Here is a 13,999-nt window from a genome sequence, read left to right as displayed (position 1 = left end):
AAGTGCGTGTCTGACCTCTCTGATGTATGTGAAAGAAAATACAGTACAGTGAGGAAAAAACATTTACTGTGTACTGTCTGCAGTGGTTTCTGTTCCACTCCAGGCTGTAAAATTTATTAGAACGGAGTGAAAGGGGGAGTCAGACAGAGAGATTGAGCTTTGGTCTAGGTAATAGCCGTGCCCTTTGTCTCCTTGGCAACATACAATAGAGGAAGTTTACAAAGCACTGACCTGCCCACTTTTACCTGCCACTATGCCAACAAATCAGCCCTTTAGCTGTTCCAAGTTTGTAGGAAGTGGAGAGACAGCCGTGACATGGAGGCAAGCTCACTGCCAGGGAGGTGAATGGAGTTACTGTTTCACTCATACCAACAAAACAAGGTGAGCCGGAGTTTTTAAAACAGTCTACTGCTGTGAATTCTGTGAAAGGGATTAATTTTTTAATCAAAGGACTTAGTGAAACTTAAGTATGAGGGGGAGATTAGATCTGTTTGCTACAGATGATCAGAAAGTTGTTAAACTGTTATGTTTTCTCTGTGTACAAAGTCACATTGAGTGTGAACAGTCATTTCCTGCTGAAAATATGTCAGTGTAATCTGCTAATGTATTGCATAAGACATACTTGCACAAAACACTACTGCATGACATGGTTAGGATCTTAAATGTAGAGCAAACACAGACTTTAATTTTTTTTTAAATCTGATTATTAATGGAAAGATTTGTTTTAAATGTTTGACGTTTGAAGTGTTCTAGTCCATGTTTTGTTTTCCCATGTAGTACTTACTGCCATGGAAACCATCTGTGCTACGCTGGCCTGTTGCCTTCTGGCTGTTATTTTTGCTAAAGCACAAACAGAAAAAAGAGATTTGACTACTACAACTCCTGTCTTGAACTTGACACGCACAACATTTGTAACATCATCTAACTCCACTGTACATGCAACTACTGTCCCAAACATGACTGTGGACACAACCCCATTTAACAGCACAACCTGGGAAAATGAAACGTTCACCGACACCACAGGACACCTCCAGACTTCTCAGTCAACAACCATCTCGACTCCCCTGACAAACAGTAGCTCACTGACAACTACCACACCACCACCACCCACTCACTCTTCATCATTTACAGCGATCCAAACCACAGCAGGTTACATAAGCACACCTGATACTTCAGCAATTACAACTGCAAATTCACCTCACACTGACAATACAACTTTCGATTCAGCGGACACAATCACACAAGGTAAGTATCAGGAGACATGTTTTCACCTAAATTCTATGAATAATTAAAATGCTCCTTTCATGATTTTACTTAACCAGTGTCAATTACTCCCTTTCACTTGTGCTAGCAGGTTTTGGACTGAACATTTCAGAAAAGAACATGACTATTGTCTTCAGTGTTGCACTGGGAGTGTTCGTGGTGGTGGTGGTTATGTTGATGTTTTACAGATGCAAAGAGAAAATCCAATTCTTGCATCAGCCTCTCAACAACACTAACGACACAGGTAAGCTGCCCCTCCTATTCATCATACAATCAATACAATCTGTTTTGCATATAATTAGCAGTAAGAAAAAAAAAAACCTATCTGATTCCAACAGATGCATTCGGGGCAGATGATGATACGCTCATAATTTCTGGAGGACTTTATGACGGCCATCCAATCTACGATAATATACCTACACCCCCAGAGGACCAATCTCAATTTCGCCTTGAGTTCCTTCATTGAGGAAAGACACTTACACTTTGAGATGTCACCTTTAATACAACAGACACGGACACAGACATTTTTCCTCCTCAACCAATTAGCACAGCAGAAACACTGCAATTTCACATTGCAATTTAGGCTTTTTATGAGAGAAGCTAATGGCATTCAGGAAGAGAAAATGATGATGGAAAGAACATTCAAATGAGGGAAAAACTTATTGATTTGAACATTACCTTTATGCATATTAGTGCCAATACTAGAATAGATAAATATTGTAAGAGAATAATAAATAACAACTTCACTTTTTCAAACCCAACAATATGAACTTGTGCAAAATAAATGATATTTCATGTGCATATCAACTGAGATAAATTATTTAATTTAAGAGATTTTTATGTTACAGCACTGAGAGTGACTCCACTCAAAACCATTTCCAAATGCCATGCTTACTTGCTTAAAAGCTAAAATGTGAACACTTACATTTAACTGTAAATTTGCTTGTCATTAACATTTCTGATTAATTCAACAAGAAAATAATATATAATTACTATTATCAGTAATTACTATGACTATGGTCAATCTTTGACTGAGATGAGTGTGAACTTCTTAACCTGTGTTATTATTGTTGGCAGTGTCTATCTGACCTGTAACAGCAATACTTAAGCAAAGATCTTCTCATTGTTCATCTTCTTTTTCTTGTCACTGCCAGTGACTGCAGTCCAACCCGCATCTCTCATCCTTTTCATTGCAGCTAGCTTCAACGCGTTCCCTGGTGATTTATGACAGACAGGGCTCTGGATCTGAGGAAAATGAAGATCTAGTTTAAATAAAAACTGCATGTCTTATTTCATCTTTATCAGTGCATAGAATACATGACAATAACTGTTAAACAGCATCACTCCACTGTGGCACTGTGTTACCTTTTTGGAGGTGCTGCGTTTGCAGTGAGGGATGGAGGATGTAGGTGTAGTTAAAAAGGTCTGACAAAAAGACAAACAAAGAAAATCACATCAGCTCTTCTGTTGATATTACACAAAGAATCACATAAAATTCATAAAATCAACAGGCTGACTCCTGACAAATAAACTATTGACCAATAAAAACACTTCTCACCAATAGGTCATTTTGATCAGAGCTGTCAGACTTAGGGTCAAACTCAAAAGTGCCTTTCCCCCAGCCTGCTGCTTTTTCAGTTGAAGGTGGTGTCCTTATTCTGTAGGACTGGAAGTGAATTCAAAGAGTAAATGTCAGCAAAAGCCATTCATATTTTTATTCATTTTGGTAAATGTCAGAATGATACTGTATATTACTTTGATCTTTGATGTTCCGCCAGCCCGGTTTGTCATACTTGTGGTTTTCACGTCTTTTGTGTGAATATCCTATGATGTAAAGTCAGCATCAGTTTTAATGAGTATCACTGCTACAGTAAAGAGTGAGACAGATTAAACACTGTAAACTGTAGTTCTCTTCATGAACAGATTCAAGTGTCATCTACCTTGGTCTTTGGTGTTGTTCCACATGACGTTCTGAGGGATTCAGTGTCAGACTCCTGAACCACAGATGACATAAAATATAATGATGGTCCCAATGATAGGTGAGTTAATATACAGTGTTAGCACTTTCCTGAGCATGAAAATACCAGTTACGATTTCTTAAAAATGCAAAATCTAAAAACATTTTAGGAGATTAAACTCACAGCATTCTTCGTGACTGCATCACTTCCTCTATCTTTGAGGTAGGAGGGAGTTCTCCTGGTCTTAAAGTCAAATATGTGTCTCTTTGATGCACTCTCTTTTGGGGTATCTGAGACTCGTCTTTGTTCACACTTTGAAGCAAGTGACTAGAATTTAAAAAAAAAAGACTTTGTGGTTAAATGATAAAACGATCAGTGGTACCATATTTACAGATGTACAGACATTGTACCTGCTTGTTCTCTGCTTCTGCCAGTTGAGTTATTTTCATTGATGACATGTCTTTCTTTAAATCAGTGAGCTCTTTCTGTAGGTTGTCCTAATATCAACGAAAAGTGTTCTCAAAAAATGTCTCTCAAAAGTTAAAGCACACTCTGTTTCAGTAAAGAGCCAAAAATAAAACTGTAATAGATTCAAACTAGGACATACATTCTTTGTTGTTTCAGTCTTCAGATGTTTCTTCAACTCATCATTTTCCATCTTGTGTTTTGTGAGATCCAACTCCTGATTTTATGGATTTAAATATGGCAAATAAAGGGAAATTGTGATATAACTGTTTCATTATCTAAATTGTTAACAGACTGCAATACATGTTCATTTATTTTTTAACAGCATACCAGTGATTTCTTCTGGGTTACAACGTCCACCTCTTTCTTCTTAGTCTCGTCAAGCTCTGCATCCTTTTCTTCAACCATGCGGTCATACTGGCTCTGGCAATGACAAGTTAAGCTCCTCCCTGGACTGACAGTCATGCTGTACAAAACCATTTTTGACAGAATATACATTGTAATGACCTTACCTTATGTTTCTCCATCAGTGCAACCATATCTGCTATCTTGTGCTGACACTTCAGTTCTGCATCCTCCTTGTTCTTGATGGCCTCTGCTGATGATAATCTGAGCCTTTGTATCTGTAAGACAAGATGATTTTATTATTGTATTTTATTGTAGGAGGGTAAAAATCTGCCAAATAACTTTTTAACGGTAATAACTGTATTATTTATGAAACCTCATTCTCAAGCTCTGCAGCCAAGGTTGATTTGTGCTCAAAATCCTTCAGCAGTTTCTGATGAACTTCCTCACTGACTTTTTCAAGGTTTTGGGACTCATCATGAAGACAGCTTATCTAAAGATAAAGAATAGGGTATGACTTATTGAATTGACTTTTAAAGGTTTTATAATATTACAAAGTAAAAGATAAAATACATAGCCATACCACATTTTCAAGTCGATTGGATTTTGCAGTCTCCTTTGTTATTTGTTTCTTCAGCATTTTAATCTGAAAATATACAAGTGAACTATTGAGCTAAACAACAAATCCATCTCATCAAGTATTGTATCGCTATAATTCATAGTGTCATCAAACACCTCTTTCTGGTATTTCTCTTGGGCTTCAAGTTTCATTTCAACTTTTTTCCTGAGATTGCCCAGCTGAAAGCCAAGACATTTCTAGTTAGTTCCAGAAAATGGTCAAACAATAATAACAGCATTTTCATTTTTCAGCCTTTAAATCACCTTTGTTTCAAGGATTTTTATCTGTTTTTCTTTTCCCATGATTTTCTCCTGGAGATGTTGACACTAAAAAGCACAAAAAGCACAAAGAAACCATACTTTCAAAACAACTACTTTCAAATGAGGCATATGAAGCACTGTGTGTCTCTGGAAATCTGTTTGCTTGGCATTCCTACGTTCTTGTCGATTTTCTTCTGCAGAGTCTCAGTTTCTTGACATTTCCCTTGGACGTTGGTTTTGATGCAGTTTATTTCCTCTCTATTAAATGGAAATATACAAATCAATTCAAACTGGACACACAAACTACACACTATCAAAGATCTGTAAAGGGATAGTTCTGCTTTTGGGGTTGTATGAGCTACAAATGCTCATTAAGTACACTAGATGAAGTAGAAAGGTCTCTGCTCTCCCCCACTGAGAAAAACCAGCACATCGCGCTGCACCGTGACACAGGCAAATACACTGTTGTCAATGAGGGACGATTAATCAGTGTATTTGGTACTGGTACTGGTGTGTTATTTTGAGACAGGACTTCTCGTAGGCGGCGGAAATACGCTGATTAATTGTCCCTCAATGACAACAGTGTACGGCCTGTGTCTCAGTCTGAGAAAGCAGAGACCTTTCTACTGCATATAGGATACTTAATTTGGCATTCGTAGCTCATACAACCCCACTTCAAAAAAGCTGAACTATCCCTTTAAGTCCCTAACAGAAACTAACCGAAAATGTTGGTTTTCTTCTTTGAGACTTTGATTTTCTCTTGCAAGCTTCACAACTTTCTCCTCACTGACCTGGTCAAAATAGAGGTTAGAATTTGTCGTTCATATGTACAGTAAGTTAATGACTAAATGAAACAAACTGACGCAGAAGGAAAACAGCTACTATACACATTAAAATGGTGTCATGAAAATCCCATTTGACTGGGTAATTCAGACCTTAACATCTGCCTCAATAGCTTTCACATGAGAGGCCCCACTCTCAAACTGCTGTTGAATGGCCATCTTCTCAGACTGAAGTTCATTAAAGTTGGTTAATAGCCCTTCATACTTTACTCTTTAAAATGACAAAAAATTAAACATTAAGATATGAACACTTGAATATAATACTCCATACGCCAATACTGTGAAATGGCCCACTATTAAGAACTCACTTATGCAACGTAATGTCTTTCCTCAGTTGCTCCATCTCAAAGGTGTGTTCTTCATTTTTCTTTATTTCAGTAAACAACTGTCCCTGCAGCTCCTGCACTTTATTCTGAGGGCAAAAAGGAACATCATATCACTGAATATTTTCCTGTATAAAACAAATTCCCCAAACAAGATTTCCACAGTAGGGTAAGAGATAATGAGTTGAGCAAGAAAATAAAAACCATGTCAAAAACCTCAGTTATGGTTGACTTCTCCTTTAAATCGTCTTGTGCCTTTTCAGCAGCTTCACAAGCCTTCTTCAGTAGCTCATTTTCAGCAAAGATCATCTCTGTTTCATTCTGCATCAATAAAAAGGATACATATTAATATATGCTTTCATCAGGTCTCTGTATTGGCCCATCAAATAATGATCAAGTATTAATTTGTATCACCTTGAATACATTGACCTCTTCGGCTTTCCTTGAAAGCTTGGCTGTGAGTTCCTCTACTGTGACGTCAGTTATATCAATTTTACCCTTCATGGACTCAATGGATTTTAATTTCATATCCTGGAAACACAGCAATGTACAAAGATAGGATTACAACGAATGTGATGTTTCGATAACAATCTTTATTAAATTAAAACACTTTACCAGTTCATCCTCAAGGATTCTGATATGGTCATCTTTCTTCGCACTCTGCTCCATGGTCTCTCCTGTTAAGTAAAACATTTTCCTTTAGCTTGACAGCATCAAATAAAAATATCTACATATTTCACACAGTGAGACTTACTTAAAAGTGTATCTTTCCATTCAAGTTCCTCGTTGTTTGTAATGAGTTTATCCTCCAGTTCTTTGGTACTTGAATGGAAACAAGAATCAATGAAAATTAGAATGACAGGGGAAATATATGAAAATGAATATTCAGGAGTTATTAATACCTTTGTATCTGTATGGATAATGAGTTCTGTAGCTCTTTAATTGTTGTCTGAATCTGCTCCAGCTTCTCTGCTTGTTGATTTTTTATTCTGCTGAGCTCCTGCAAGCTTAAGTCTTTGCTTTGGATGATCTGTGCATATTCTTCTTCACTTTGTTTCAGAGCTGCAGCAATAGCATCGCGATTTTTCTTTGAGGGAGTGATAATGTTTCAGTCAGAACGGATAAAACACACCAGAGCCCAGCTTCACAAAACTGATGGGAAATGTACTCACCTGAACTTCTTCACAGCTCTGCTCACTGGTCTGCAGTTTTTTAAGGAGGGATTTTTCTTCAGCTTTAGAGCTTTGGAGAACTTCATACTGTTGATCTGTAAAGATAGTTAATATATGATATAACCTTGGTACCACTCAAAGCATGATTAAATCAGAATTACGGTAGAAAGCTTTACTTATCCCCGAAGAGCAATTCAGTTTCCACAGTCACCGACTTACATGCACAAACATACATTTTTGTGTATGTACTGTAGTGCAATAAGTGACAAATGGGGAGTTTGGGTAACACAGCATGTAGGAAGAAAAGTGAAATATGCAAATAAGCTAGAATACGCACACAATGTTAAAAGAAAGAGGAAAAACAACCAATTCCAAAACAGAATTAAGGATCTTAACATGTACACACGACCTAATTTTAAAGCTAATGTGAGCTTACTTGTGATCTCTTCGAGTTGGCTGCAATGCTTTTGGGTTTCATTGAGGTCAAGCAGGATCTTTTGTAGTTCACTGTCCTTATTCCTAAGTTTCTGCTGAAGCTCTGCAACCTGTGAACACAGCACCGTGTCTAAGGTTTTGCAAAAATCTATGGTTACATGTTGCCAGTTCCCAAATAAACTGATCCTTTTACTAACCTCCTCCTCCTTCATGTTATATTCTTGAAGATATTTCCCTTTTAGTTTGTCAAGTTGCAGCAAGCCTTCTTTTACTGGAAAGAGGCAAAAAAAAGTTTGTCAATCTCCTAATAACTCATCCAAGGTCATTTCAGGGCAGATTTTGTCCTTCATGTTATTTTTTATGGGTTACTGTGGCATATAGCCAAATAAACACACAGGAAAAATATACCTTTCTGCATCTCTTCTTTGTCAGATTCCACTTGGATACAAAGGCTTTCAAATGCTGCAGTCAGTTTCTACAGAAAAAACGATTCTTGTAAACTAAAAATTAAAACTCATGTCCCACACATTTAGTCGCTCCTGCCCAACAAATAATTATCACTAAAATGGATTTCATTTTGACAAATCTAGGGGTGTTTTACCTGAATTGTCTCACAATTTTCCACAAAGAGGTGATGTGTTTCCTCTCTTTCAGATTCAACTACAAAATGTAAAACTTAGAAATAAAATTTGCAGCAATATGACATTTAAATGGGGAGAAAAAACTGAAAGCACTTTTTACTTACACAGCTGCATTTTCTCAGCTGACCGCTCAAAAGTATCTTTGAGGATGTTACACAAATTCCTGGTTGCATTGTTTCTGCATTGAAATGTGGAATTTCACATCAGGAATATTATATAAACAAAACATGTAAATAAACAAAATGTTTAAAGGAACTGTATGTATGAAATACACAACAATGAATCATAAAATCACTCTCTATGTCTCCAGAGACTAAGGAATCATGTTAATTTGAAATACTTATCTAACTGACAACTAGCCTAGAAATCTAGACGCACCCTAGCGGCAGCAAATATATTTGCTCCGTAGGTGGGTCTAGAAACGATCCATAGGAACTTTTTGAGTCTCGAACACCGATTGTCACAGCGCTCTATCTGTTTAGAGAGTCGTTGGACGGGCTTAACGCGATGACGACATACCTTTTAATTGGCTTGTCAGGCTAACGTCATCCTGCTCTTTGCTCTGATTAGTCGTAGCGCTACCCTATAGAGTGCCGAAGCGGAAGCAGGAAGTAACGGCCCCATGGGACCTCAATTCGAAAAAAGGCTCCATAGAAATGAACGAGACTCCAAGATTTATTTCGTGATCCGTTTGAATTGTGCCATGACAAAAAAATATGTCCTCTACCTGTTTAAAACATCATGTGTCATGCCGAGAAATCAGCAGTTTGTTGTAAACCTATTGTAAAATAAAATTCGGAAGAATCTGTAACCAGAAAGACTACAAGTCGCGTAGGTGACGTCACACACCAAATGCCGCCCTTTCCCGTGTCAGTTGGTGACGTATTTTTTGTGGGACACAGATCTGTAGTCCGTAGAGCGTCGTCACACAAAATACATTCTTCATTTACGATAAACTGCTGATTTCTCGGCATGACACATGATGTTTTAAACAGGTAGAGGACATATTTTTTTGTCATGGCACAATTCAAACAGATCACAAAATAAATCTTGGAGTCTCGTTAATTTCTATGGAGCCTTTTTTCGAATTGAGGACCCATGGGGCCGTTACTTCCTGCTTCCGCTTCGGCACTCTATCGGTGCAGAGGCAGTTTGAAAGACAGCCTTCATCCCGCCCCCTGGATTGAGCCGAGGTCTACCGGTCGTTGCCAGACTAGACATTTTATTGATATAGTCTGGCTTGTCAGGCTAACTGACAACAATACTACAGCCAGAAAAATTAAACATTTTATTTGCAGCCACAAATCATGTTTATGTTTTGATTTTGTGTTTTAGCCTGTTGCGCCACCCAACGCTCTCTCCCAATCACAGCGTCTGTGGCATTTTTGGCTTCTTGCCAGTTAGGCAGCAGGCTACCACTGAGCTGCAGCTACGGCTGGGAGATAAAACAATCTCCAATTCAAATTGCGATAAAAGTTTTGATCGATTCTGATTATCGGCTATGGTCATATTTCCTTGATATCACAAGGGAGAAATAAGCGGCCTGTCACTCGGTCTGATACACTGCCTCCTGTCATGATAGTTGATAGATATTTTACTGTGATAATAGATGTACTAGCGGTGCTGTTGCTTCATGCCTCTCACTGCAGGTAGTAACTAATGCAGCCTACATATTTTAGAGAGGCATGGTCATCTAAACTTTGAGACTGTAGAGACTGTGTGAGTGAGTCTAAAGGCCCTTTCACACCGGAGACGTATTTTTCGTGCGAATAATTCGCGCATCAATATTTTTTTTCGAACCCCGGTTTTCATCACGGGTCCTTTCACACCGACCGCGAATGTGTCGCGGCGAAAATGCGACATCATTTTTTTTCGGAGCGAGGTCGATTTTTCTGAGCTTTCGCCCGGCGAATAAACGCATCAACCAATCATGTAGCGTGAAAAGGAGGTAGGCCACGTCACACCCCTCACGTCAGAACACCATGACAGCTGTTTCCCATAACAGACGGTGGCCGCACAGTCTCGGGCCGCCACAGTCTCTCACAGCGTTTTAGCGTTTCACCGTCTTTGCTCTCATCTCTGCCAGTCAGCCCCTCCACCTGCCGTCTCTCTGGCGTACGGTCGCACCGCACGTACACACACGCACGCACGCACACGGACACGGGCGCATGGACACGTGCTTGGCCGCTAATGTAAACAATAAATAACCTGTGTCTCGGAGGAGAGGAGAGGAGAGGAGAGGAGGAGGAGGAGGAGTGGAAAGAGGAGAGGAGGAGGAGAAATAGCAATAGAGTGTGTTCATACTGTCAGGATAGTGATCAGATATTGATCAGTGATCAGACAGTGAGCTGCTGTGTTGAGTAAAGTTGGTAACAAGACAACAGTGGCATAGTGAATACGAGGGATAATTAACGGATTAAAGACATGACGTGGAGGCGAGGAAACACCCGTCGCAAAGCGAAACTTTGGAATTTAATTGTCACATCTGTCGCATATTCGTGTCGCCGCCGGTGTGAATGGTTTTGATGCGAAATATTTGGCCGCGAATATTTCGCAATTTCGTGTCGTTTATTCGTTACGTCCGCGGTGTGAAAGGGCCTTAAAGGTATCATATAGCCACAAAGCTGAAGCAGAGCAGGGGTTAGCATGTGGCTATCTGGCAACCACGAGTCTGGGGGCGAGGGGAGGGGACAAAGCGCTGCAGTGTTTTGAATTTTAATGCAGCAACAGTTTTGGCCACAGTCCTACATACAGTTCCTTTAAAATTATCTGAATGTTTAACATGATAAAACCCAATATGTCACATTCATTTAGCTGTTACAGAGCATGTCTATTGCGTCTTTCAAACAAAACCCATACTTGTTCCTCAAATCCTCATTTTCACTTATTTGTTCCTCCAGCTTAATGCTGAGACTTTCATTTCCAAACTGTAAAAAACAGAACAAACAAGAGAACACACACTTAATATCAAACACTGTTGGAGTATGGAGTCCTTGATTATCCACAATCTCTGTATGTGGTTAGGGAGAGACAGAAAGACGGGGGGGGGACTTGTCAATGAGGTACACACCTGTAACTCTTGAATGGCTTTTCGCTGTGTTTCTATTGTCCTTTTGTTTTCATGGAGTCTTCTTTCCTTTTGCACAGTGTCAGAGTCAACTCTGACCTTCCAACACTTAATTTTCTCAACTTCATCAAACAGCTTGGAACAAAGCTGTCCAGGATTGCAATTATTCTGGGGAATAGAAACAATGATGGGAAGCAAACTGAGGAACTTTACAATAAACATGCACCAAAGGTCAAGTGCATTCTATTCATACTTCACATTTTTGTACAATGAAAATATTACCTCGTATTTTTCCATTGGTGGCACAACTTTTATCTTGGGAAGGTCTATGGAGGTCAGACAATATTGAATGTATAATAACATGTATGATAACTGCCAGTCCTTTGTGTTGAAATTATATAGCAAGGGTTAGAAAATACCTTGACAGATTGACTTACTTGGTGTAACCATGCTTGAAGTCGGGAAAGGCATGTTTTTCCCTTTGTCAAAACACCTACTGTAGCCCTAGGGGAAAACATCAATTACACTTAGTCATCATAGGCATTAATGATTGCTGCCTCTCAGACAACAGCTGCCTCCCTTCATTAACACTTTCAGCTTACAGCATGGAAAACAATGCCCACAAGAGCACATAGTGAATGTGTAAAACTTTCATAGCTGATATTTAAAAAAAAAAAAAAAAAGCTGGCTAATTATTATGCTGTAGGACTGTGTCAGTGCTGAGCTAGCATCAAAATGAGTGAGTCACTGAATTTATTCATGAATGTTTACTATTGGTTAACTATTAGCTAGCTTATGTGACTTACCTGCTGCAGTGGGTTCATGAAGTCACCACAGCTCTCAACGACCTCCTGAGGCCTAACAGCAGACATCTGACCGTTGCTCATCCTGGGGGGCACCCACAGTTTGAAGTTCAACTCTCGGTCTCTCTCCATCACGAAATGACCAGATAGCATCTAGACAGGTGTTATTACCTAATGTAAAGTACAGCTGTGGTGAAAGAAGCATACCAATCCCTTATGTAGGAAACAGTAACGTTAGAGTAAGTTAACGTTACTGTGATTGTGAATATTGATGCATCTATGGGCAGTTGGGCACACTGCTTTTCTGAAAGGAAGCTAGCTGTTTCATCTGATAAAACGATGGTTTAAATTGTTATTACCGGTGCATGTTTTAATGTAAAATCGCAATTTGTTACGGAACTAAATCTTTCAAATAAATGTAGTGCAGTTTAATTTTTCCATGAGATGCAATCAGTAAATGATCCAGTAACGTTAGCCTAACGGTTGTCCGTTGTGTGCGCATAATGCTACTTTAACTTACACCACTAACGTAACGTTAACTTAGACTTTATCAAAAGGAAAATATTTATAACAATATATCAAACAATCTTCACAATATTTAATTTCACCCAAAGACCTGACGTTACCTGAACCAAAGGCTAGGTGGACTGATTAGCTTGCAAACAAATAGCTATTCATCTGAATTGTTAAACTTACTCACTGTTTAACTGTTACTCATTAGCTTACTGCTAATTAGCAAAAGGTACTTGAACAAAAATATTAAACAAAAAGCTATCATGGCATTATTTTCATGAAAAAAGACTTGTTTTACCTGTCATTCAGGTAACTTAAGGAGGTTTAATATGAAAATGTTTAGTAAGAAGTTACCTGCTTTTAATTTGACGACGCCGTTCACCTGCTCGACGGTTTGTTGACAGTTAATTTCAAATTTTGCTTAACGGTCACTGACGGTTAAACTACGCTGTCGGACAACAGCTGACGTAATCAAGCGTATCATGAATGTGTGTGCAAGTGTAGGCCTGAAGGAAAAAAAGAAAAAGAGGTTCCGAGGTTATCTGATGGTGGTCCCATTTAAAACTTAATGTGCGATGCTGAATGAAATGAAAACATGTGCAATCCAGGTAGCCTACCAGGGCAGCAGATCTTTTTTTGTGTGGAAAACTTCTTCAATGGAGAGAATAGGCCTTTAGATTCAATTTACAGCACTGCAACTACTGCTAAATCCTTTCTAAAACTAAAAAGCATGTTACATCCTTATTTTTCATAGTAGCCTACATTTTTTCTTTAATCTATTAAATGTGACACGGAAAAAAATCTTCTGATTCATGTTGAAAAGCTGCAGCTATAGTTATCTCAGTCAGTCTCATGAGAAAGGTCAGGGTTTGGGCTGCTGTCACCGTCTATAAAGTGCAGTAGGCTATATTGCACTCTGCAGCAATGCAAAATGAAATTGACATCGCAATGTTCAACCAATGGAAATCCTGTCAGAGATTGTCTTAATGGCGAAAGCATAGGCCTACTTTGATGAAATGACTCGGCATTTATGAAGTAGGCCTAACAAGTGTCACCCAATTTGAGCAGTAGGCCTGAACCCTAAAATGTGCAGTGCTTGGAAAAAATATATGAGTCTCTGAACTAACATTTTTCCTAATCAAAGTTATATGTGACGAATAGAATACAGAGAACTTTTATATTCTTTTCAGATGAAAGTTTATTTGATTTTCTGACATTTTGTATACAGTAACTTACTATTAGGCTATGTGAATACATTTGCTATGGAACATGTTTTAATGCCCTCATTATTAT

The 13,999-nt window shown here is 38.6% G+C and overlaps 2 protein-coding genes across 3 annotated transcripts; one reads left to right on the top strand and one right to left on the bottom strand.

Moving 5' to 3' along the window:
• Window positions 1-138: 138 nt before the first annotated feature.
• On the top strand, window positions 139-2,105 carry LOC146987700 (uncharacterized). Its single transcript, XM_085776982.1, has 4 exons — window positions 139-381; window positions 778-1,245; window positions 1,355-1,507; window positions 1,602-2,105. The coding sequence occupies exons 2-4, from the start codon at window positions 789-791 to the stop codon at window positions 1,727-1,729; spliced, it is 738 nt and encodes a 245-aa protein (XP_085633108.1). The 5' UTR covers window positions 139-381; window positions 778-788; the 3' UTR covers window positions 1,730-2,105.
• Window positions 2,106-2,252: 147 nt separating this feature from the next.
• sycp1 (synaptonemal complex protein 1) lies at window positions 2,253-13,189 on the bottom strand. 2 transcript variants are annotated; one of them, XM_085776979.1, is made up of 35 exons: window positions 13,061-13,189; window positions 12,197-12,380; window positions 11,810-11,894; window positions 11,673-11,716; window positions 11,394-11,558; window positions 11,183-11,250; window positions 8,428-8,501; window positions 8,284-8,342; window positions 8,091-8,157; window positions 7,880-7,953; window positions 7,684-7,792; window positions 7,248-7,342; window positions 6,978-7,162; window positions 6,830-6,897; window positions 6,691-6,752; window positions 6,490-6,606; window positions 6,292-6,396; window positions 6,061-6,164; window positions 5,846-5,963; window positions 5,631-5,701; window positions 5,087-5,168; window positions 4,914-4,976; window positions 4,767-4,829; window positions 4,615-4,677; window positions 4,408-4,524; window positions 4,199-4,309; window positions 4,017-4,109; window positions 3,829-3,903; window positions 3,632-3,718; window positions 3,405-3,548; window positions 3,204-3,257; window positions 3,019-3,087; window positions 2,822-2,929; window positions 2,629-2,688; window positions 2,253-2,502 (listed from the first exon to the last, which is right to left on the bottom strand). In XM_085776979.1, the coding sequence occupies exons 2-35, from the start codon at window positions 12,344-12,346 to the stop codon at window positions 2,368-2,370; spliced, it is 3,144 nt and encodes a 1,047-aa protein (XP_085633105.1). In that variant the 5' UTR covers window positions 12,347-12,380; window positions 13,061-13,189; the 3' UTR covers window positions 2,253-2,367. The 2 variants fall into 2 exon arrangements, with proteins under 2 accessions (XP_085633105.1, XP_085633104.1); XM_085776978.1 differs by lacking the exons at window positions 2,253-2,502; window positions 2,629-2,688 and having other exon boundaries at window positions 2,795-2,929; window positions 3,405-3,533.
• Between the last annotated feature and the right edge of the window lie 810 nt (window positions 13,190-13,999).

Source organism: Trachurus japonicus, chromosome 5 (genome assembly GCF_045865225.1).
Source record: "Trachurus japonicus isolate A0001 chromosome 5, Traja_1.0".
NCBI lineage: Eukaryota > Metazoa > Chordata > Actinopteri > Carangiformes > Carangidae > Trachurus > Trachurus japonicus.
This window is presented reverse-complemented; position numbering and strand designations above follow the sequence as displayed.

What these genes read in the sequence shown, in the direction of transcription:
- LOC146987700 (XM_085776982.1), top strand. Translation starts at nt 789, where the DNA reads ATGGAAACCATCTGTGCTACGCTGGCCTGTTGCCTTCTGGCTGTTATT. An exon ending in AGCGGACACAATCACACAAG is followed by an intron (nt 1,246 to 1,354) that starts GTAAGTATCAGG and finishes TTGTGCTAGCAG; the next exon opens with GTTTTGGACTGAACATTTCA. An exon ending in CAACAACACTAACGACACAG is followed by an intron (nt 1,508 to 1,601) that starts GTAAGCTGCCCC and finishes TGATTCCAACAG; the next exon opens with ATGCATTCGGGGCAGATGAT.
- sycp1 (XM_085776979.1), bottom strand. Translation starts at nt 12,346, where the DNA reads ATGCTATCTGGTCATTTCGTGATGGAGAGAGACCGAGAGTTGAACTTC. An exon ending in CACCAATGGAAAAATACGAG is followed by an intron (nt 11,559 to 11,672) that starts GTAATATTTTCA and finishes TCTATTCCCCAG; the next exon opens with AATAATTGCAATCCTGGACA. An exon ending in CTATTGAGGCAGATGTTAAG is followed by an intron (nt 5,702 to 5,845) that starts GTCTGAATTACC and finishes TATTTTGACCAG; the next exon opens with GTCAGTGAGGAGAAAGTTGT.